This window comes from Arvicola amphibius, chromosome 2 (assembly GCF_903992535.2).
Source record: "Arvicola amphibius chromosome 2, mArvAmp1.2, whole genome shotgun sequence".
Classification (NCBI taxonomy): domain Eukaryota; kingdom Metazoa; phylum Chordata; class Mammalia; order Rodentia; family Cricetidae; genus Arvicola; species Arvicola amphibius.
The window spans coordinates 74,994,078-75,015,863 of record NC_052048.2 but is presented as its reverse complement, the minus strand read 5'-3'; the positions used below and the strand labels follow the sequence as shown (position 1 = coordinate 75,015,863).

The window sequence follows — 21,786 nt, the reverse complement described above, 5'->3', positions numbered from 1 at the left end:
CAAGGCTGACGTTACCACAGCTGTGCCGAGGAGCCCTTGGCCAGGTTTTAATGGATGCTTTCCTGAAACAGCTGGCAGAGAAGAGCCTCTCTGACTGCAGCCTTGCAGCTCTGGGGACGAGAGGAGGTGTTCTGAAGGAGCACCAACTGGACAGAAAGGACTCCTTGTTCATAGGAAGTGGAGAAGGATTTGAAGCAGGTGTTCAGGAAGAACGGGGGGTTAATGGTCAAGGCCATGTGTCTTCAATCAAGCATCCCAGGTGGTGCGTGCCTATGTGCTGAGGTGGACGAGAAGGTGATGGTGTCTAAGACGTAACCTCTTCGTTAACCCCTGGTTGTGCCCGCACAGAGTGAGAGTTAATCTTCATTGTCAATTTGACTGGATTTACAATCACCATGGAAACACCCTCCAGGTGCGTCTGGAAGAGTGTTTCCAGAAAGATTTAACGGAGGAGGGAAGACTCACCCTGAATGTGGGAGGCACCATCCACCGGGCAGGATCCCCAGACTGAACAAAAAGGAGAAAATGAGCTGAGCACCAGCGTCCATCACGCTCTGCCTCCTGACAGGGGAGGCAGCGTAATCAGCTGCCTCTGGCTCCTGCAACCATGGCTTCCCCACCAGAGAGCCGCTCCCACCAACTGTGAGCTAGACAAACCCTTCCTCCGTTAAGTAGCCCTCTTCAGCTATTTTAGCACAGTAAGAAAGGCAAGACACCAGAGAGACACAGGAAGCTTCTGGAAGGTGGAAAGGAGTCAGGGGCAGGGGCCCAAGCTGCTAAAACAGACTCACCAAGTGTGCTGGCGATGGTGATCTCGTGTCCTTGACTGTGGCACTGGAGGGGACGTCGAGGAGAGGCCATTTCATCTGCAGGTACTGCACAGGGGACAGAAGACATGAAGAAGGTAAGATAAAGGCTCTCCAGCACCAAGCACAGAAAGGGTTCACAGGGAGATAACCAGCTACGTGAAGCCCACAGGCCCTGAACAGGGGAAACCACTGCCACTGCCACGTGAGTCTAACGTAGTCACTCTGCTACCATGATCCCATTACCACGGCCAGGGGCAAGACAGTAAACAACTCAGCTAAACTCTTAAGTGGGGAGGGGATGGATACATTCCAATGTGAAGCCCAAGGCTTCGTTATTCTCCATATGGAGGAAGGCAGATCATCGGAGTGGAGATTCCCCAATGGAGTGTCTGCCTGGCCCATCTCCATCTCCTGCAGCATCACTGATGGCATTCATTCCCCAAGACACACACTTGTGAGAATGATAAACAAATGGATCCAGCATGGGACTGGGCAGGGTATATGGTGCAGGTGGTCGAGGGTCCTCACGTAGCATTCACAAAGCCCTACGTCTAACTCTCAGCACCGCTTATTTGGGCCATGGTGGTGCTAGGCCAGAAATCTCAGCTCTTGGGAGGTAGAAGTAGGTAGGAGGATCCAAAGTTCAAGTTCACCCTCGACTATATAACAAATTTGAGGCCAGTCTAGAATAAGATCTGGCTCAAAAAACCTAAAAACAAAAACAGAAACAAAACCCACCCCCCCAAAAAAAACCCAAAACAGGGTCTTGTTATATAGTCTTGGATGGCCTGGAACTCACTATTTAGACCAGGCTGGCCTTGAATTTGCATCAATCTTCTTGCTTCTAAAACTGGCACACCCAGATCACAGGTATGTACTACCACACCCAGCATCTATTCACACTCATGGGTACTGTCTCTCAAGCTTGGACCCATCACCCAGCACTTCAGCTTCCACCATGCGTGATTGGGGGGGAGTCTTTCCATACCCAAGTGCATACAAATCCATGCTCACATGCTCTTCAGAGGAAAAACCTTTCCTTAACATTGGTACGGCACAGCTGACAGGAGAGAGTCTAGGGAAAGTGGGGGAGCCTGGGCTCCGAGCACAGCATCCATGGGTATAGATATCACTCAGCCGATGTAGGCTGTGACCCAAGACAAATGACTTAACAATTTGGAGTCTTGTTTTGTCACCTGTGGGGCAAGCTATTATGACTAAGTTTGTTAGCAGGAGCAGGACCACGGCAGGGACTGAACACCGTCGTGCACGTGGGAGATGTTTGATAAATGGCAGCGATTATGCTCATAAGCAAACCATTAGTCTTTGCCAGGAGCGAAAGCAAGCACGTTGTTCTAGAGTCAACACTGGCGGGGTGCTTCTGGGCACCCGACCAGCGGGACTGCGTCTGTGCAGAATTCCTGAAACTAGCTTGAGAACCAGAGTTCTGCGAGGAAGGGGAGGTTCAGCAGGACTTAGAGGGCCTTTGAGTCACCATCACTCTTGGATTTCACAGGGGAGGGAGGAACAACTCGCTAGGACAGGAAAAGAACTGGGTAGGGCGAACAGGGCAGGGGCCAAATTTTCAGAGAGGCATCCACGAGGTTTGTAGATGTGGCTCAGGCTGGCGGAGTGTTTTTCTAGCATATATGAGACCCTGGGTTTGCTCCTCAATGCGTAAACCGACAGTGGTAATGCCTGCCTATAATCCCAGCTCTGGGGAGATAGGGCTAGAAGGACCAGATGTTCAAAGTTATCACCTACTATACACACAAAATGGCATTTGGGAGCATGCATCTGTAACCCCAGCATTCCTACTATTATATGGGAAGCAGAGACAGAATTGCATGGGAGCTTCTAGGGTCAGCTAGCCTACTAGTACTTGGCGCAGCAGCAGAAACAAAAAAGATCCTGACCTAGCAAGTGGAAGGTGAGAACCAACTCCTGAAAGAATAAAAACAAATCAAAACACACCCACTCAAAGAACCCAGGTTAGCACACAGCCCTTCTAGTAGCAGGAAGGGGCACCAGCCTAGGCTTTTGGCTAAAGGGATAGACCAAGTGTGTCAAAACATGAGCCTAGGATTTTTATTATTGCCTTAAAATCCACTCCTTACACAGCTCTATGCTCCCGGGATCACTTTTGAGTCCTGGAGTCAAAGGTAAGCCATCATACGCTTACCTGGCATTTACATGGGTGCTAGGGATCCGAACTCTGGTCCTCATGCTTGCATGGAAAGCACTGTGTCCAGCGGGATGCCCTCAGGCCATCTGACCCCTTCTACTGTACCAGCCTCCAGCCCATTCTTTGTCCTGAGGGACGTCCCCCTCCCTCCTCTTCTATCTGCCCCCACCTCCAGAGCTTGGATGGAAACATGGACATCAATGTTCTCCTAGGGCAGCGACTTGAGGAAGCCAGGACTTTTGGGGAACCAAACGTCTTCCAGAGGCAACAACCTAAATGTTTGACCACTTAAAACACGGAACCTCAGTAACAAACATCTGAAGCTAAAGGGAAATATCTCAGACTCTATCACCCTAACACGAACCACAACAGGGGCATCTCAGCGCATTGGATCTATCATGATCTGGTTTTCCACTGAGCTATAAAAACATACGCGCTTGTTGGTTGTCCCAGGGATAGCTTGAAATCCTACTGGGGTGGGCCAAAACAATCTGAACTTTGATTTGGGACAATGTTTGAGGTCGTAAATAACATTGTAGGTGATCTTTTGGGCTGTCACACACAGCTGGCTTTAGGACTGCCGAGCAGTATTGTTCCCCTTGGCATTAATGACTGATATAGTGGGCTGTGTGACTCTATTGTGGAGGGGCTAGCCTCACATACCAGCAAAGGGGCTAGCCTCACACGCCAGCCTTAGCAGCCTCCCATCCTCTCTTGACAGAGATATCTCAGCCATTAAGAACATGTGCTGCTGGGGCTGGAGAGATGGCTCAGTGGTTAAGAGCATTGCCTGCTCTTCCAAAGGTCCTGAGTTCAATTCCCAGCAACCACATGGTGGCTCACAACCATCTGTAATGAGGTCTGGTGCCCTCTTCTGGCCTGCAAACATACACACAGACAGAATATTGTATACATAATAAATAAATATTTAAAAAAAAAAAAAAAAAAGAACATGTGCTGCTCTTGCAGAAAACCCAGGTTTGGATCCAGGCACCAGCAGGGCACCTTACAACTGCCTGTAACTCAGATCTAGGGGACCTGATACCCTCTTCTGTTCTACACAGGCACTGAACATACATAATGTGTATACACAAACGTGCACACCTACACGCACATGCAAGCAAGGAAGCAAAATGTTCATAAACATTAAAAGAAAAGAGCCAGGCAGGGGTGGCTCATGCCTTTAATCCCAGCACTTGGGAGGCAGAGGCAGGCAGATCTCTGTGAGTTCCAGGTCAGCCTGGTCTACAGAGCTAGTTCCAGGACAGCCAAGACTATACAGAGAAACCCTGTCTCAAAAAATGAACAAACAAACAAACAATTTTTTTTTTTTTTAAAAAAAGGAAGGATGGAAGAAAAGACATGTTTCAGACTTTTCCAAATGTCTCCCAGGTCTCCCAGGATGGGGGCAGAGGTGGGGCTGCCTGCTGTGGGAATTACTATTCTAATGACCGAGGAATTGACCTGCAGTTACTTTATGTTTTCATGAGGGCTCATCTCACTGACAGTGCAGATATCAAGTATGTAATATGCTGTCATTACCACACATACATTCCCAGTAAAGAGTTTTACATTACCACACACTCACAGGCTACGAGCTCTGACTTTCTGTTGCTTTTATCTGTCTAACAAGACATCTTTCTGGGCTGGAAGTGCCTCAGTGTCCCATGCAGGTGCCACAGGTATGTGCCACCATGCCAAGCTCACACTCTAATGTTAACTGAGAATGGGCAACTTAGACGGTACCAGTCTTCAGCCTAGGCCTGGGAAAACAGAGGATCATTTTGAAACTATTTTAGTTCTCCTATTATCAACTTAAAACTTGTGTATGGTGTACATGTGTGTTTGTGTGGATGTATATGCATGTGCATGTGCGTGCAGAAGCCAGACAGACTCTGCTGCACTACCCTCTCTGCCTGGTTCTCGTGGTACTAGGTGTCTTCAATTGCTCTTCACTTATATATTGAGGTAGGATCTCACAACCGAACCCAGAGCTTTCTGAATTCCTCCTGAATGCTGAGATTACAGCTGGGACACTACCCCAGCGTAGCTTCTACATGGACGTCGGGGATTTGAACTCTGGTTCTCATGCTGGTGTGGCAAGTGTTTTAACCATTGAGCCATCTCCCTAACCTCCTTTTTAAGAATTTGAAGAGAGTCGTGGGTGGCTGGCAGAATTTGAAGGCTCACAGAACAGTGGAATGACTTAGAAAGCCTTCAGACTGCAGCACAAGGAGTGGGGTATAAAATGCTCCCCATGAATCCGGGCAACAGGAGGCAAGAGCAGGGTGACTCCATGCCAGCACTCGGAATATGCAGGCATCTGTGTGGTTCTGAATGCCTAGATCATGCCCAGTGGAAAGAGACAGATTTTTTTAAAAGTTATTTATTCGTTTATTTTTCATTTTAATTGTATTCTCTGTGCGTTGTGCACATGTGTGTGAGTACCCCCAGCAGGCAGGGCTGCAGTCACATGTGGCTGTGGGAACCACGAACTGTGGGTGCTGGAAGTGAACTTGGGTCCTCTGCAAGGGCAATACCCACTCAACACTGAGACATCTCCCCAGTGCCAAGAAAGTGCTTCTTGGCAGAGTTTCCCACGAGAGGTCAGCCCCACAATTACCCTGGAGGTCACTGCACATGGGTGGAGCATGTCTGTGGGGATTAAGTGATGTGTAGCTGAGCTTAGGTTCTATGCACAATGATGGCATGTGGACAAATTAAAACAGGTTTCGCCAAGCCCTATCTAAGCTCCATTCAACAAGCTGCCTGAGGCTCAGGCTTACGCCTAGCACATCACAGCTGGCAGCAGGGCAGCTGATGTCTCAGAACCTGGCCTGTCTACCCCCTCTCCTGGGATGGCCATTGAAAAGGCCAAGCTCCCGGTCTGCTGGACTGAGCAACAATGCCAGCGATTCTGGAGAGCTGTCTATGACTAAGGGACCTCTTCGATATTCATACGGATGACGCCACCATCCTCAGGCTAACACTGCTTTAACATTCTACCATGTTTTGTGACACAGAAGAGGGGCTGACAGTGAGGTCCCATTTTCACGGAGTCTTGGAAACTGGTGGGGGACCTAACCTTCTGCTATCTGGTTTATAGTGAAGTACAGAGAGTCTGTGGTTTAGAATGTTACCTTTTTTTGTTCGAGGCCACCAAGTAGTTTCAGTAGGTAATGGCCCTTGTCACCAAGCCTGACAACTGGAGTTTGATCCCTGGGCTCTCCTTCATGATGGAAGGAGAGAACTGGTTCCTGAAAATTGTCCTCTGACCTCCACACACGTGCCATGACAATTTCCCCACCCACCGCACTCTCGCTAAATAAATGTTTACTTTTATGTGTGCACGCGTGAACGGGTGTGTGGACGCACACCCATGCACAGAGGCCAGAGGAGGAGGTCAGATATCCTGCTCTATCCTTGAGCGAGACAGGGTTGCTTACTACACTGGAGCTAGACTGGCAACCAGCAACCCCAGAGATCTCACTGTTTCTGCCCACCACAGTGCTGAGGTCACAGAGGCACGTGTGGTCACACCCAACTTAAAATTTTAAAAAATTCACTTATTTATCAGCCGGATGGTGGAGACACATGCTTTAAACCCCAGCACTCAGGAGGCAGAGGCAGGTGGATGAGTGTGAGTTCCAGGCCAGTCTGGGAAAGCCAAGGCTACACAGAGAAACCCTGTCTCATAAAACAAAACAAAATTACTTATTTATCATCAGTATATGTATGTGCGTGCGTGCGTACATGCGTGCATGCGTGCCACATGTAGAGGCAAGAGGTCAGCTTTGGGGAATTGGTTCTCTTCTTCCACCTTCATGTGGCCTCTGGGGATCAAACAGGTCCTCGGGTTTGTGAGTGCCTTTACAGTTGAGCCACCTCCCCAGCCTCCAGGTGTTTTTATTGTTGTTAACATCACTGCTGGAGATTTGAACTCACGTCCCCATGACTGTGCAGCAAGCACTCTTAACCTCTGGAGCCATCTCCCCAGCCCTGGCATTATCTTCACCTTGTTAGGGAAGGCTGATTCTAGTCCTAATTTCACATTGTTCTCAGTGGAACAGATGTTGAATTCACTCAGCAGACGCAAAACACGGTTATGTGGCTTCTGATTTGACTCATCTGTGAGATGCATCCCCAGAGACTGATTTTCCTACCTGGAGCACTCTTGCATTCCTGGGGTGGGGTTGGGGAACGGGACCCTAAGAGGCTAGCAAGGTTTGTTCTTTCTTGTACTTTTCTGTGGAATGCTGACCAGAGTGACACATTCCTAAGCAAAGGAGGACAAGTCATTTTCTTTTGGGTGACATTTCTAACAAGTGCTGCTCTGGATGTTACTTTGATTTAGAGGGGTGCCATGCCTCTTTTCCTTAATTGTTCTGTTGTCTCTTTTTGCTTCTCACTCCTTCCCAGAGTGCTTCCTGGGCTAAGCGTTTGGCCAGGTGGGCTGTTTCCGCTCGACTCGGGCCTGGGGAAGGGTCCCTCTGAAGGATGTTCCCTAGAGGCTAGAGCCCGCTTTCCTGCAGCGGGGTGGAGACCTGTCCTACACAATCCCCACTCTGCTCCGGGACCCTGCAGCAGATTAATTGCAGCTGTGCCCTGGAATTTCCCCAACACACAAATCTTCATGATGTAAAACAGCTGGGAGGAAATCCCAGCATGCCCTGGACAGAGGCAGAGCTGCCAATGAGCTATAGAGATTAACCCTCAGGCTCCCAGAAAGTAGTGAGGGCCCCTGCGCCAGGCAGGCCCACCCTGCCTCACCCGTGCTCTGTGTGTTCAGGACTCGCTGGTACGCCCACAGTCTCTGCACCAGAGAAAAATCAAGGCTTCTTGTCACAGAATGCAGCCAGGGGAGAACACACAGAGTGGGGAGCAAGAAAAACACTCATCTCCCGGAAGCCCTCCACTTTCTCCTGAAGACACATAGGCAGAGGACAGAGACACTTCCAGCTTCCTGGGTGAGCAGACAAGCCTTCCCTACCTCTTCTGGTCCCCACTGGTGAACACGGACTCCTTCGACCTTAAGCTAGGGCTCTCTTGAATAAAGTCCAAGGTTCCCTAAGGCTGCCTCAAAGGATGCCATAGACGCTGTCACCAGAAGACAAGACCGGGGCAACAAACACTCCCCTCCTCAAATGGTTTCACGCTCAGTGAAACATCTCACAACACAGGGTCTCAGCTGGGCAGTGGTGGCTCAGGCATTTAATCTCAGCACTGGAGGCGGAGGCAGGTGGATCTCTGTGAGTTCAAGGCCAGCCTGGTCTAGAAGAGCTAGTTCCAGGATAGGCTCCAAAGCTACAGAGAAACCTGGTCTTGAAAAAACAAACAACAATAACAATTAAAAAAAAGGAAAAAGTCAAAACACAGGGTCTCAGGGTCTCAATACATAACCCAGGTTTGTCTCCAACTCACGATAACCCACCTTTCTCAGCCTCCTGAGTACTGGTGTTGGTATTACAGGTATGCTCTATCACACCCAGCCCCACTCCCCCGCCCCTGTGATCGTGTGTGTGTGTGTGTGTGTGTGTGTGTGTGTATGGGAGAGAGAGAGAGAGAGAGAGAGAGAGAGAGAGAGAGAGAGAGAGAGAGAGAGAGAGAGAGCACGTGTTCAGGGCTTTGAGTGCTGTTCTTCAGAACCAGACAGCCTTAGCTTTTGAGACTGGGGCTCTCACTGAGACATGGAGCTGGCCCACTGGGCGAGTGTTCTGACCCGTGAGCCCCAGAGACCCACTCACTGCCTCCCTAGCGACTCTAAGCACTGGCCACCAAGCTAAGCCTCATGGGAGCCGAAGTCTGGTCCTCATGCTTGCATGGTAAGCAGAGTCCTCAGAGAGCCACCTCCCCAGCCCTTCCTCTCCCTTTTAAAGGCAGCTGGCCACAGAAAGTTGTGCAACAAGTGGACAATGTGGAGCAATGGCTAATTTCTCCACAGTGGATGAGCTAACTGCCCCTCACTGCACCTGTACCATGTACGAAACACCAACCAGCCAGCCTGTCCTTTGCTAAGAGACCCTACACTGGTTGTAGTCAGTGGTCCAGGGATAAAATCAACAAGCTAACCAACCCTCACTGCCTTGCAACACCAGCTATCTGTAACTTCTGGCTGGACTTGAGTATCCTATTTTGTTCTGCTGGTTCCCAGTATACTACATCTTTTACCTGTGAGAAAGCAGCTTTGCGCAAATCCCAGACCCAAGGCTACCTACTAACATAACAATTCCCCAGCTGTGCTCAAATTGTCCCTAGAATTCACATGGTGGGGTGGGTACTATTTGTATACTTGGTCCTCTGGGCTCCTCATGGGTCATGCCTGTTCAGTTATGTGTCTCATGTCTGCAACGGAGGGAATTATCTGGGCTCATAGTTACAGGGGTGGTTCAGTTCATCACGGGTGGGGAAGGCATGACAGAGTCCTGGGCAGCAGGTGGTACAGCTCCTAACATATCCCGGAAGCAGGAAGCAGGTACTGACTGGAACCAGAGGTGGGTACACCCTTCAAGGTCACCCTAGGTGATATACCTCTACCAAGTAGGTACCACATTGCAAAGGTTCCTCACCAAACAGCATGACCAGCTAGGGCCCAAGCATTCAAATGCATGAGTCTGTGGGAAGACATTTCCTTTTGAGCCATGGCATCAAACACAAAGTACTGAAATCCTAACCCACTTTGTCCTGACAATTGTGCTGAACCATCTGTTAATCCAACAGCCCGGATGGCCAGTCTCTTGCAGTACCCTTTAGAGATAGGATTTGTATGCAAGGGAGTCTATTTCACTTTTTTTCTAGGAGTTGAGGATGGGGCAAACAGTGTCTCACTATGTTCTTCAAGGGCAGCATTAAATGTGCACCACCATTTAGTCTTGAGCAATTGGTTGTTGCTACTGAATGACTGGTATAGTACTGCTAGGATTTGGAGAGACAGCATGGAGTCTATGTTGTTCAACCCTGCTGATTCCTAGAAGTCTGTTTAAGACCCTTTATCTAAGCAGGGGTGGTGGCCCACACCTCTACTCCCAGCACTCGGAGGACTGAAGCAGTGGGATAACCATGAGTTTCAGTCGCCTGCCCCCACATGCCCGGCAGATGCCTCGGGGGTTAAAAGCACTTGGCGCTTTTTCGGAGGACCTGAGGTCAGTTCCTAGCACCACCTGGTGGCTCACAGCCACAGCTCACAGAAGGAGCAGTGACAACTCTGTCCTCTGAGCACTGGACATGGGCAGTTCCAGGATGCTATGTCCTCTCTGACCTCTGGGGGCTCATGGGTGCCCTCACAGATACACTCACACACACATTCTCAAACAGAATAAGTAAATATTTTAAAGAGGAAAATACACCAACTCTGAACAATCAGTCTCAGTAGCAGGATGTCAAAAATACCTCCCCAAGTGGGAAACGTATTTAGTTTTCAGAAACCACTGAAGAAGGGTAATGAAAAAAGAAAAAATCAAACATCACATTTTAACTCTTACATCCCTTATTTTTTTTATAGAGTGGCGTTAAGCATTTGCATAAGTGTACCGACGGCACTAGATCCCAACACAGCCTCTTCAGTCCACCTTGGTGCAGAAGGCCACGATCCTTCCAGAGGCTGGTGGATAGATGTGTCCTCTGAAATAAATTCAATTTGTAAGCCCGTAGGGATCTATATAAAATAAGCTACTTCTGGAGTTAATACAATAGATAATTTTCTGTGTTTTTTTTTTAAAAAATTTATTTATTATGCATACAATATTCTGTCTGTGTGTATGTCTGCAGGCCAGAAGAGGGCAGCAGACCTCATTTACAGATGGTTGTGAGCCACCATGTGGTTGCTGGGAATTGAACTCAGGACCTTTGGAAGAGCAGGCAATGCTCTTAACCACTGAGCCATCTCTCCAGCCCCCTGTGTTTTTTTTTAAAATCATACTCTGGGGCTGGAGAGATGGCTCAGCAGGAAGAACTTCCAGCCCTTCCAGAGGATCTGAGTTCCGATGTCAGCACCCGAGTCAGGCAGCTCATCACTTGGAACTCCAACTCCAGGGCACTGATCCTTCTTCAGGCCTCCAGAACACACCCACGCACCCACACCCACAGAGAGATTCACACATAAATAAAAAGTCTTTAAAAAAAAAAGACCTTTTCTTAATGCTTTAAACTAACAAAAATGAATTTTATTTCTGTCCCTTTTTCATTCACCCCAAGGTTTAGTCAACAAATATTTTCAAAGCTGTGGAGGCAGAGGTGCTCCACAAATATTCCATGTGGATCAGGTGAACTCAACAGTAAACACACTGCAGAAGTGGGACAGTGAGGTTCAGCTTTCTTGTAAACGGTGCTCCTGCCACCTTGTTGCAAGTGACTTTCAGACACTCGTGTCTCCTGTTCCAGAGGATCTGGGGCTTCCTCCTACCAGAACTTGAGCTAAGGTTTGATGCAGAGAGCAGGCTCTCTAGGGGAAATGCAGAGAGAGCAGCAGAGGCCCAGGACCCATCTAACCTCTCTGGACTTGGTCACCTCACCTAGAGACCAGGGCTGTTTGACTCTATCAATCTAAAGACAAGACCTGAACCAGACAGCCGACTAGAGGAGAAAAAAGAAAAGCAAAAGAAAGGCAGCTATTGGTCTGAAAACAAAGGCATGCCAAGGAGTTCTGTAAGTCAGGAGTCCAGCTGAACACGCCCACGAGCTCATCTGGGGGAACCTCACGTCTCAGGACGTGTTCTGGAAACCAACCGCTCTGCTGGTGGAGCAATCACTCCAGTGTGGCAGCCACGGTGGAGAGGACCAAGTGACCGCTGGGCATTTAAGAAATGTAGGGAGTGGATGGGTGAGATGGCTCAGCGGGTACAAGTGTCTGTATGGTAGAGGGATGGAAATGATGCTCAAAGTTGTTCTTTGACCTCCATGCGACCCTCTGCAGTAAATAAATAAATTATATATATACATAAATTATTTGTTTATATATAGTGATGTCACTATTTTCCCTTAGCTACTGAGGAGCTGAAGCAGGCCGGTTGAGCCTAGGAGTTTAAGTTCAGCCTGTGACACAGCAAGATCCTGTTGGAATGGAAAAGAAACTATGCAGTGGTGAGCCTGCACTTTGCCCAGGAATGGGGAAGTCAGCAGAGTTTGGGGACTCAAACAGCTCTAGTGTTTTGTGGGGGAAAGCTCCTACTCAGCGGTGCACCAGGAAACTCTTACTGCTGCTTCCTAAGCAGAAACTGAAGTCCAACACCAAAGTCTGTCCTGTAGCATTTGTGGTATCTGTGGTGTGAACGTTCCCACCACAGTTGGTTTCGAGAGACCATAGTGAGTCACTGTAGGCAGTGGGAAGAGATGCTAATCATTGGCCTGGTACCAACTGGCTGGCCACACACCACTGCTGGTAGGCAGGGGTGGAGGGGGCTCTTTGGCCTGTCCTGACTTGGAGAATTATTGACTCCATTCATAGATGGCTAGAAAGCTGTACATGCGGTGCCTAGTTGATTGGGCCTGCGGTTGTCATGGAGACCTGAACACGTGGCCAGGTACATCTTTCTGCAGCCGCATGCTCCTTTCAGAAGGAGCAGTGACAACTCTGTCCTCTGAGCACTGGACATGGGCAGAACTAGAGGCTGCTCATATAAATCCTCTTCCTCTCTTCTCCCTGCTTCCTCCTCCCTGTCTCCCTCCTTTCTCTTCCTCCATTTTCCTCTTTTCTCCTGTCCCTTTTTCCTTCTTTCTTCACTCTCTTCTTTTTCTTTTCCTCCCTCATTTCCAGCACCTCTCCTTTCCCTCACGCCCTCCTTTTCTCTTCCCCTCCATCCTCCCCTCACATACCTCACAGCCCAAGTTCTTCCTTAGCACTCCAGGTGGGCTTCTCTCTCCCACCACTGTCAGACCCAAGGCTTCGGATGACTTTACATGGTCAGCTCTCAGGCCTCGGCTCACCAGGCAGCTCTGGAGAGACACACCTCCTTCCGGAAGTGCTCTGTTCCTCGCCACCCCCTCCCAGCAGCTTGCAGGTTCTGAATGCCTTCTGCTTGACTTATTTACCTTTAAAGGTCCTGGACAAAGTGTTCAGGAGAGAAGTCAGCTAACAAAGGCTGGATGGTTGGAGACTCACTAAAATGTTACCACCGTGCTTTTTAGCATTTCAGGCAATTTGTTTGGCTTTTGTTTTTTTGCTTCAGTTACTTTCTTTTTCTTAAACAAGGTCCATGTATTTAGCAGCAGGAAACAAAGTTACTAAAAGTAATCTTCATTTTTCAGCCCCAGATTTGTGCCTCCCCGCTCCCCATCTACTCAATCAGAAACCTCAAGGTCTACTTCAGCATCTTTTACTGCTTCCCGCTGGTAGTAATACACTTCCAGGATTCTAGACGCTTCTGAAAGTGTGCCCTGTCTGGAGCTGGGCTATTCTCCCTGCATGCGGAAAACCTTAGGGTGGCAACCTGTTTTTTCTTTTTTTCTTTTCTTTTTTTTTTTTTTTTTTTTTTTTTGGTTTTTCGAGACAGGGTTTCCCTGTAGTTTCTAGAGCCTGTCCTGGAACTAGCTCTTGTAGACCAGGCTGGCCTCGAACTCAGAGATCCGCCTGCCTCTGCCTCCCGAGTGCTGGGATTAAAGGCGTGCGCCACCACCGCCCGGCCAAAATGAATTTTTTTTTTTTTTTTGGTTTTTTCGAGACAGGGTTTCTCTGCAGCTTTTTTAGAGCCTGTCCTGGAACTAGCTCTTGTAGACAGGCTGGCCTCGAACTCACAGAGATCTGCCTGCCTCTGCCTCCCGAGTGCTGGGATTAAAGGCGTGCGCCACCACTGCCCGGCAACCTGTTTTTTCTTTGTGTGTTTGTTTTGCCCCGTAGAGGTTGAATTTTAATTATGTGCATGCATGTGAGTCTGTGTGTGGGTATGTGTCCATATGTGCAGGTACCTGCAAGGACCAGAAGAGAACACCGGACCTCTGATGCTGGAGTTACATACAGGGCATTGTGTGTTGCCTGGTGTGGGTGCTAGGAACTAAACTAGGGCCCCCCTGCATTCTCTTAACTCTGGGCCATCTCTCCAGTCTCTTTTTTGAAATTTATTTCTTTGCTATTAGCTGAAGATTGTCTTAAATTCTTAAATTCCTGATCCTCTTGCCTCCACCTTCTAGGGATTACAGACATATGCAGTCAAACCTTGCTTATGCGGTGCTGGGGATCGAACCCAGGGCTATGTGGGTGCTAGGCAAGAACTCTACCCACTGAGCTACATGTCTAGCTTAAGCAACTTGGTTTGAAAAGAGCAGGTAGAAGGTCTGTGAAATATATTACCCTTTGCTTCAGCTGGACTAAATCTCGCTGTCTCTAACTGAGGAACAGGTGGGGAAAGCTGGGAAGGTCCCAAATGCTCTCTCCAGTGCTACACTCTTCTGTCACCAGCCCATGTCTGTCGGTCCACTTTCACGCTCCTTTAGAAGCACCCACACAACTAAACAAATGGGCTTGACGATGGGTTGGGAGTAAAAACCACTCATCATGAAAGCCTGATGACTTGAGTTTGATCCAGGAAGCTCAGGAGAAAGTCAGATGTGATGGTAGATATCTGTAACCTCATTGCTAACTGTGGGACAGCAGGGGGATACAGGGCCTTGTCCTATTATAGTTTACCTTAAAGGTGCAAGGACCTTACTCTGCTTTCTAGAAATGTCAACCTAACCCTGCAATCTTGGAACATTGACCATGGGGCACACACAGGGTACTCCTTTCCAGGACCATGTAAGACATTGCTAATAGATGACCGAATACTTCCCAGTCCTGCCTGATAAGGGCTCAGAGTGCTCAGTGCAGTATACCAGGCGGCTTTCTAACAGTGGGTGACACTTATGTTCCCTGATTTAGAATTGATGGTCGGTAACAGATATTCTGTCTGGAAAGAAGCAGGAGCAAGAGCCAGCCCCCATGAACCTTTTCCTCCTGGCTGGCACAATCAAAAACATTCTTAGAAGGGAGCAAGGGTTCACAGAGAAGGCCACTGAGAAGCAAGAAACAGCCCTAACTTGCAGAGCCCAGGGACCAAACGCAGGTCTGGGAATTCTGAAGTTTATGGATTTTCCCTGGTGGGAGGAGGAGCTGGAAAACATCCCAGGTATTGAGGAGAGAGGAAGCAGGGTCTGTGTAAAGTCAATAGGGAACAGGAAGTGGTTATCTGGGGCCAGTAAAACACACAACACAAAAGAACAGCCAGGCAGCAGAGGGCTGGCTCCCAGGGCCCCTCCGAGTCACCTCCGCGACATCTGTAAAGCCTGCCCAAAGTCAGCGGCCCTTGGTGTCCAGAGCACCCTCCATAGGTGAGCATTCCTAGCAGAGGTCTCCGTGACTTCTACACAGTGCCTTGAGCCCTGAGAAAGGCGCCCAAGTGCAGCTTCCTGCACAGGAAATGAGGATGGCTGGAAGGCTAAGAAGTGACTGTTGATGGTGACCAGGCTGTACATCAGACTCCACGTACATTATATCACAACCTACGCCATCATTGCCTTCTCATTCCATGAAATGAACGCTCATTTCTGTGAGTCCCCAAAGTGTTTATGTTAATGAATTCAAAGTGTCCAGCATGCTCAAGGATCTGGGTTTGATCCCCAGTACTGTAATTAGCAAACAAAAAATAATTACTAAAGTATATATGTGCATATTATTCTAAAATTTGAATTTCCCAGATACTGTCACTTATGACATTCCATACACATGTATATCTATATACGTACACACACACATATATGATGTGTGTATACACACATATATGACTTTTTATTTATTATGTATACAATATTCTGTCTGCGTGTATGCCTGCAGGCCAGAAGAGGGCATCAGACCTCATTACAGATGGTTGTGAGCTACCATGTGGTTGCTGGGAATTGAACTCAGAAACTTTGGAAGACCAGGCAATGTTCTTAACCACTGAGCCATCTCTCCAGGCCCCATATATGACTTTTTTAATTAAAAGAATTTAGAGGGGCTGGAGAGATGGCTCAGTGGCTAAGAGCACTGGATGCTTTTCTGGAGGACCCAGGTTCAATTTCCAGCACCCACAAATTCTGTTCTGGCTCCGTGGGCACCAGGCACGCACTGGTGGACAAATACACATGCAGGCAAACTATCCATGCACCTAAAATAATTTAAAGAAATTAAAGACCTTTAATTCCAGCACTCAGGAGGCAGAGGCTGGCGGATCTCTGTGAGTTCGAGACCAGCCTGGTCTACAAGAGCTAGCTCCAGGACAGGCCCTAAAGCTGCAGAGAAACCCTGTCTCGAAAAACCAAAAAAAAAAAAAAAAAAAAAAAAGAAAAAAAAGAAAAGAAAAGAAAAGAAATTAAAGACTTTAAGGGCTGGAGAGATGGCTCAGTGGTTAAGAGCACTTTCTCTTGTAAAATTCATATGCACTTCCCAGTACCTACAAGGCAGTTCAAACCATCTGTAACTCCAGTTCCAGGGATCCAACACCCTACTCTGCTTCTAAGGGTACCAGGCACAAAGCATGTATTGTGCACATATACACACGTAGACAAAACATGTATACTTCCTAAAATTAAAAAAAAGTTCTTTAAAATTAAATTACATTTTATTGCGTATGTGTCTGCATGTACAAGCACGTGTCACAGTCTTTATGTGGTCATCAAGAGTATAACTTGTGGGAATTATTTCCTACCACCATGTAGGTCCTAGGAATTGAACCCAGGTCCTCAGGCTTGGTGGCAAGTACCTTTATCCCCTGAGCCATCTTGCTGGCTACACACACAGAGACATATACATACGTATGTGTGTATGTATGTATGTATGTATGTTTGTTTGTTTGTTTAGAGATAGGGCTTCCATAATCACATAGACTAACCTGGAATTCACTATGTAGCCCAGGTTGGCCTTGAACTTACAATCTTACCTTCACCTCAGAGACCTGGGATTATAATACAGACATGTACCACCAAGCACACCCAGCTCCCCCATTTTTAAAAGTAAGGAAAAGTGACTCGGTTTAAAGGAAAACACTGAGTACATAGTAGAGGTGGTGGGAAGGTGAGATCATATAAACGAGTGGCATTTGGGGCCGGCTGGTGGAGTCACCATTGAGAGAGGCGCAGACATAAGCCCCAGAGGCTGTAACTGCCTCTTACCTAAAGCCCAAGCTCCCATCCTCTGGTGCACCCGAGGTCAAAGCAGCAGACACCTTACCCTGCACGCTTCTCACTTTTTATCATTTAGCAGGCGGGAAGTCCTGTCTATTGGCTGCCGAAGCATCTTTTGCTTTTCTAGCCTTGACCTTGAGATGACTTACTTCCTAGTGTTCTTGCCTTTGTCCTTCCTAGGCTAGCATTTCTTCTCTTTCCCCCTCTAAGCTTCTCGGGGGACAGGAAGCTTGTGTGTGCTCTGGTCACCACAGCACTTGACACACCTCATTGTCTGTGAGAAGTGCTTGGTGACCAGAGGAGGGCATTTCAGGAGTAACTGAATGAGAGGTGTAAGTACTCCTTCCTGGAAAGGTTTCCGCCAGTCTGGGGGAATGCAGCCAAATGCTCCCGGGGTTGTCCCTGATCTGGTTTTGGTAGCAGTGAAAGCAGTGAAGCCTGGGAATGGGCGGCTTCCCTATCAACAGGCCACATACCAGCTGGGTAAGACTCCATTAAATACCCGCTGAGGGCCGGGAATGGTGCTGTATGCCTTTAATCCCAGAATTCAGGTAAAGGTAGAGGCAGAAGCTTTCTGTGAATTTGAGGCTAGCCAAGTCTACATAGCAACTTCCAGGCTAGCCCCTGTCTCAGAAAAATAAAAACAGTAAACACCGTTTATTGAGCCAGAAACCATGTGAATATCTGTAGTTCCGGAATTTGGGTAAAGCCAGGAAGCGCATGAGTTTACTGGCAGTCTGTGCTGTATAGGACAGGGCTCAGTGCGGAGCATTTGCGCAGCACACGTAAGGCTCTGCCTCAAACCCTAGGAATCTCCAGTTAATGGTATCATAATTGTTTCCAAATATAATTCTTAGCCCCTTCTCCAGCACCGTGTCTGCCTGGATGCTGCCACGTTCCACCATGATGATAATGGACTAAACCTCTGAACTGTAAGCCACCCCAATTAAACGTTTTCCTTTATAAGAGTTGCCGTAGTAACGGTGTCTCTTCACAATAGAGACCCAAACTAAGACATAGACCTTCAGTGACTGTATCCACACCAACACACAGGCCACGTTCCGTATTGTTACTTAAATGTTTAGATAGCAACTATGCTAAATATTTAAAGCAATCTAGAAATAATTTAAGATATAGGGGAGATGTGCCTAGAAATATACAAACACCCCCTATTAATTAATGCGTATCCGACTGCAGCCACATGTGTGCCATGGCATGTGTGTGGCAATCACGTGGCAGGGTCTGTAGTTAACTGCTGTGGGCATCCGGCTCACTGGCCTGCAAGCTGTTGGCAATTCCTCTTCTCTACCTCCCGTCTCATCACGGCAGGGATGTGCTCTGATTACAGTTGCTGGTACGACTGTGTCTGGGGTTCTGTGGGTTCTGTGGATCTGTACTCAGGTTGTCAGGCTTGTGTGGCAAACGCTTTACCCACTGAACCATCTGCCCTGCCCAGTGCTACACTATTTTAAACCACAGACTTGAATGCCCATGGAGCTGAAACCTGCCCCTGAGAAACAGCAAGGGATGAATGTACATGCAGTTCTCTGCTGCTGGTGCTGCTGGAACTGTATTGCTTGAGCTGCTGTGGAACAATACAGCATGTTTAAAATGCACATCCTCATAGTAACATCATCCTAGTCAGGAAAATAAGTGCGTACGAGTGGGGGGCAGCAGAGATGGCTCAGTAGTTAAGAGCACTTGCTGCTCTTGTAGAGGATCCAGGTTCACTTCCCAGCACCTACGATTGAGCACCTCACAGCTGCCAGTACCTCCAGTTCTAGGGGAATCTGACACCCTCTTCTGGCCTGGTATTCACATAGAAAGGCTGGCGAACACACATACTCATAAATTAAACCAAGGGAAGGATGGCACAGTGTCTGCATAGAGAGATTCGGGTTTCTTTAATAAAAACATCTACAACCCACCAAGCTATTCTAATGCGTTGTATCATTTCATACTCACGAACTTTTTAGATGTAGCTATTATTTCCCTCACGACGATGAAAGGACCACAGCACAGAGAGCTGAGTAACTAAGCCCGAAGCCCCATCTCATGCAAAGACAACAATTTTCACTAGTACTGAGGAGAGAGTGCACACAGCACTTGTGCAGCCCATCCTGGCCTTCCTCAGACAAGGGCACCCAGACAAAAGGGCTGAGCTATCCCACCACGGCTGCAGAGGCCACCCACACAAAGGAAATGAGAACAAACAACCCAGGTGTCCTGGGCCCTCACTGTGGAAGAGCTATGGTGGACGGTGATGGTTTCCAGAACCCACAAAGGTGAACATAAAAACAATTGGAGGAGGATAAACTACTAATGCAGACAAATCAATGTTATGAGTGCCAATCTGCAGAAGTCATAAAACACTCAACAAAAGAGTAACTGTGTCATTCAAATTTTTCTTACGGCTAAACCAGAAAGCCTCTTCTGTCTGCACGACAGCTCCACACTGCCCCCTGGTGATCCCTGCGTACCCGCTGGGAGCATGTTAGCTAATGACTGTGGGGAACAAAGGCCTCTGATCATCAAACTTGGTCTGTGAGACAGAGATGGTCTGGACCAGGCATCAAGCCATCTGGAAAAATCTCATGGCTCCACTCCCATTTGTTTCCAGAACCTGAGATAAAGAAGCTATGAATTCAGTAATGAGTTAACTACTTTCAGTCTGTCAAGCTGGCAAGGGCCTTTTTGATTCCTCTTTAATTACCATGGGCACTTTTTTTGATGCCTTGTTGGTGGGAGAATAAATTAGTAAGCCTTTTCTTGTGCAATTTGGAGGCACGTACCAAGTCTTGCAAAGGCGTACCACCTCAAGGAATGTATCCTCAGGAAATAATTAAGGATGTGAGCAAAATACAGCTGAACGAATGCGCACCGGAGTCATTCATAAGAGCTGAGCGCTGCGAAAGAGCTCATGCCATGTGCTGTTTGAATTTATGGAGCAGGTGAATGTTTAAAGACATGCGAAGGTACTCCCAAGACACTCTCCAGGGAAACAGCAGGCGCCAAACGAGTAGAGAATTCGCTTTTGGAAAGCAGGCATCTTTATATGTGAATGGAAGGGTTTTATGGACAGACAGGAAGGTTTGGGTTCCACTGGATCATAGAGAAAGGCTGTAGAGTGGAGTCAGTTTGTTGATCCTCGGTCCTCCCTGGACATCAGGGCTACCTGGAGAAGCTAGAACCCACTGATTCCCATCCCTCCTCCTCTTGCCTCGCAATGGTTCCAGGGGCCTCCTTTAATTGCTGCCCAGGTGATATCAGCATGAGGTCAGGGCTGCCCCCAAATGCTCGCAGGTACCCCTGAACTACACTGCAGTTTCTCCCTGCTGCTAGGGATCCAGTCCTCCCATGTTTCTTTCTGTTGGCCTCGTGCGCCCTCGGCCTGTGTCTCACCACGGAGCTACAACTCCTACCCTCCACCCCACCGCCCCATACTTGGTCTATGATCTTCTGTCATACTCCTCGAGCAAGCATCCACCCAGTGCTACAGTTTGCCAACTGCCATGGTTTTTACCTGCCTAAAACCTCCCAGGATACTTAAGATCAGGCATTAGACATCCACACTGAGATTCCTGTGGCACACTAGATAAAACCATTAAAAGCACTATTTCACAGACATTCCTAATGGTGTCAACACATTCCACTTTATTTCTGGGTTGAGAGAAGGGCTGCAGTGTCTCTCCTAAGCTCTCCAGCCAATTTTGGGGCTTGGTCTTCATGGAATCCTAGGCATCCTGGCTCAGCGAGGAGGGTACATTTCTAAACACACTCTAAAAAACATCTCAAATTTCACGTCATTTCCTGAGCACCTCTGGTAGCACAACGGTCCTAGGTAGCACATCGGTTCTAGGTACAGCCTATGCATGAGACTGGGTACGGAGCTGAATTACACAAGCAGCTATTTGGGACCAAGATTGAAAAGTGACCAGGTCTTGTTCAGGTACCACATCTGTTCATCCAAAGATGTTACATCTCTGCCACCTCCTTCATGGGGTTATAGTTCCCATCTGCTGACTTTAAAATGCAATGACTGGCTTGGGTGACAACTCCATCAGCACCACACTGGAAGTCTGAAGTTCATTGGCCAAATTCTCCATCTGATCCACTTTGATTTTCCATGTTTCGTGTAATGCCCCATACATTAGTCTTTGTCAGGGGTCTTTATTGAGTCACGCAAATGTATGCTAAATTAAATAAACTGGAAGCCATAGGCAAATGAACCATTGATTTCTTCTTTCTCAATTACCATTTTCTAGAAAATGTTTTAAATTCAAAGTAAATGGGTGCTCTTGCTCAGTCTCACAGTGGGACAGACAGGCTGCTGTGTGGCTGCCATTTTTCCCTGCTGAACTCTTTACAAAACCAGACAAGGGTTGCTGACAGAGCTCAGCCGCTTGCCACCAGCCCTGACAACCTGAGTTTGGTCCCTAGGACCCACACGGTAGAAGGAGAGAACCGAGGCCTGCACATTGTCCTCTGGCCTCCTCCACGAGATTGTGGCACCCACAAAATTGATACACAATAACAACAACAACAACAACACCGCCCTTTTTTTCTGATCCATGATTCTCACTCAGCCTGCTACTGATAATCTCAACTACTGAAGTCCCTGTCATTTTCCAAGTCTCTGCCCTAAGAATTTACTGTCTCACCTTGTGA

At 48.0% G+C, this 21,786-nt stretch overlaps 1 protein-coding gene across 2 annotated transcripts in view; it reads right to left on the bottom strand.

Moving 5' to 3' along the window:
• The window catches only part of Tcf7l1 (transcription factor 7 like 1), a 169,213-nt gene that overhangs the window by 21,888 nt on the left and 125,539 nt on the right, over positions 1–21,786 (bottom strand). Inside the window, exons 4-5 of one of the 2 annotated variants that reach the window (XM_038319828.2) lie at positions 792–875; positions 466–507 (exon numbers count right to left, since the gene is read on the bottom strand). In XM_038319828.2, coding sequence (XP_038175756.1) covers positions 466–507; positions 792–875 — 126 coding nt within the window. The remainder of the gene's footprint in view (positions 1–465; positions 508–791; positions 876–21,786) is intronic. The other variant, XM_038319829.2, reaches the window with a different exon arrangement.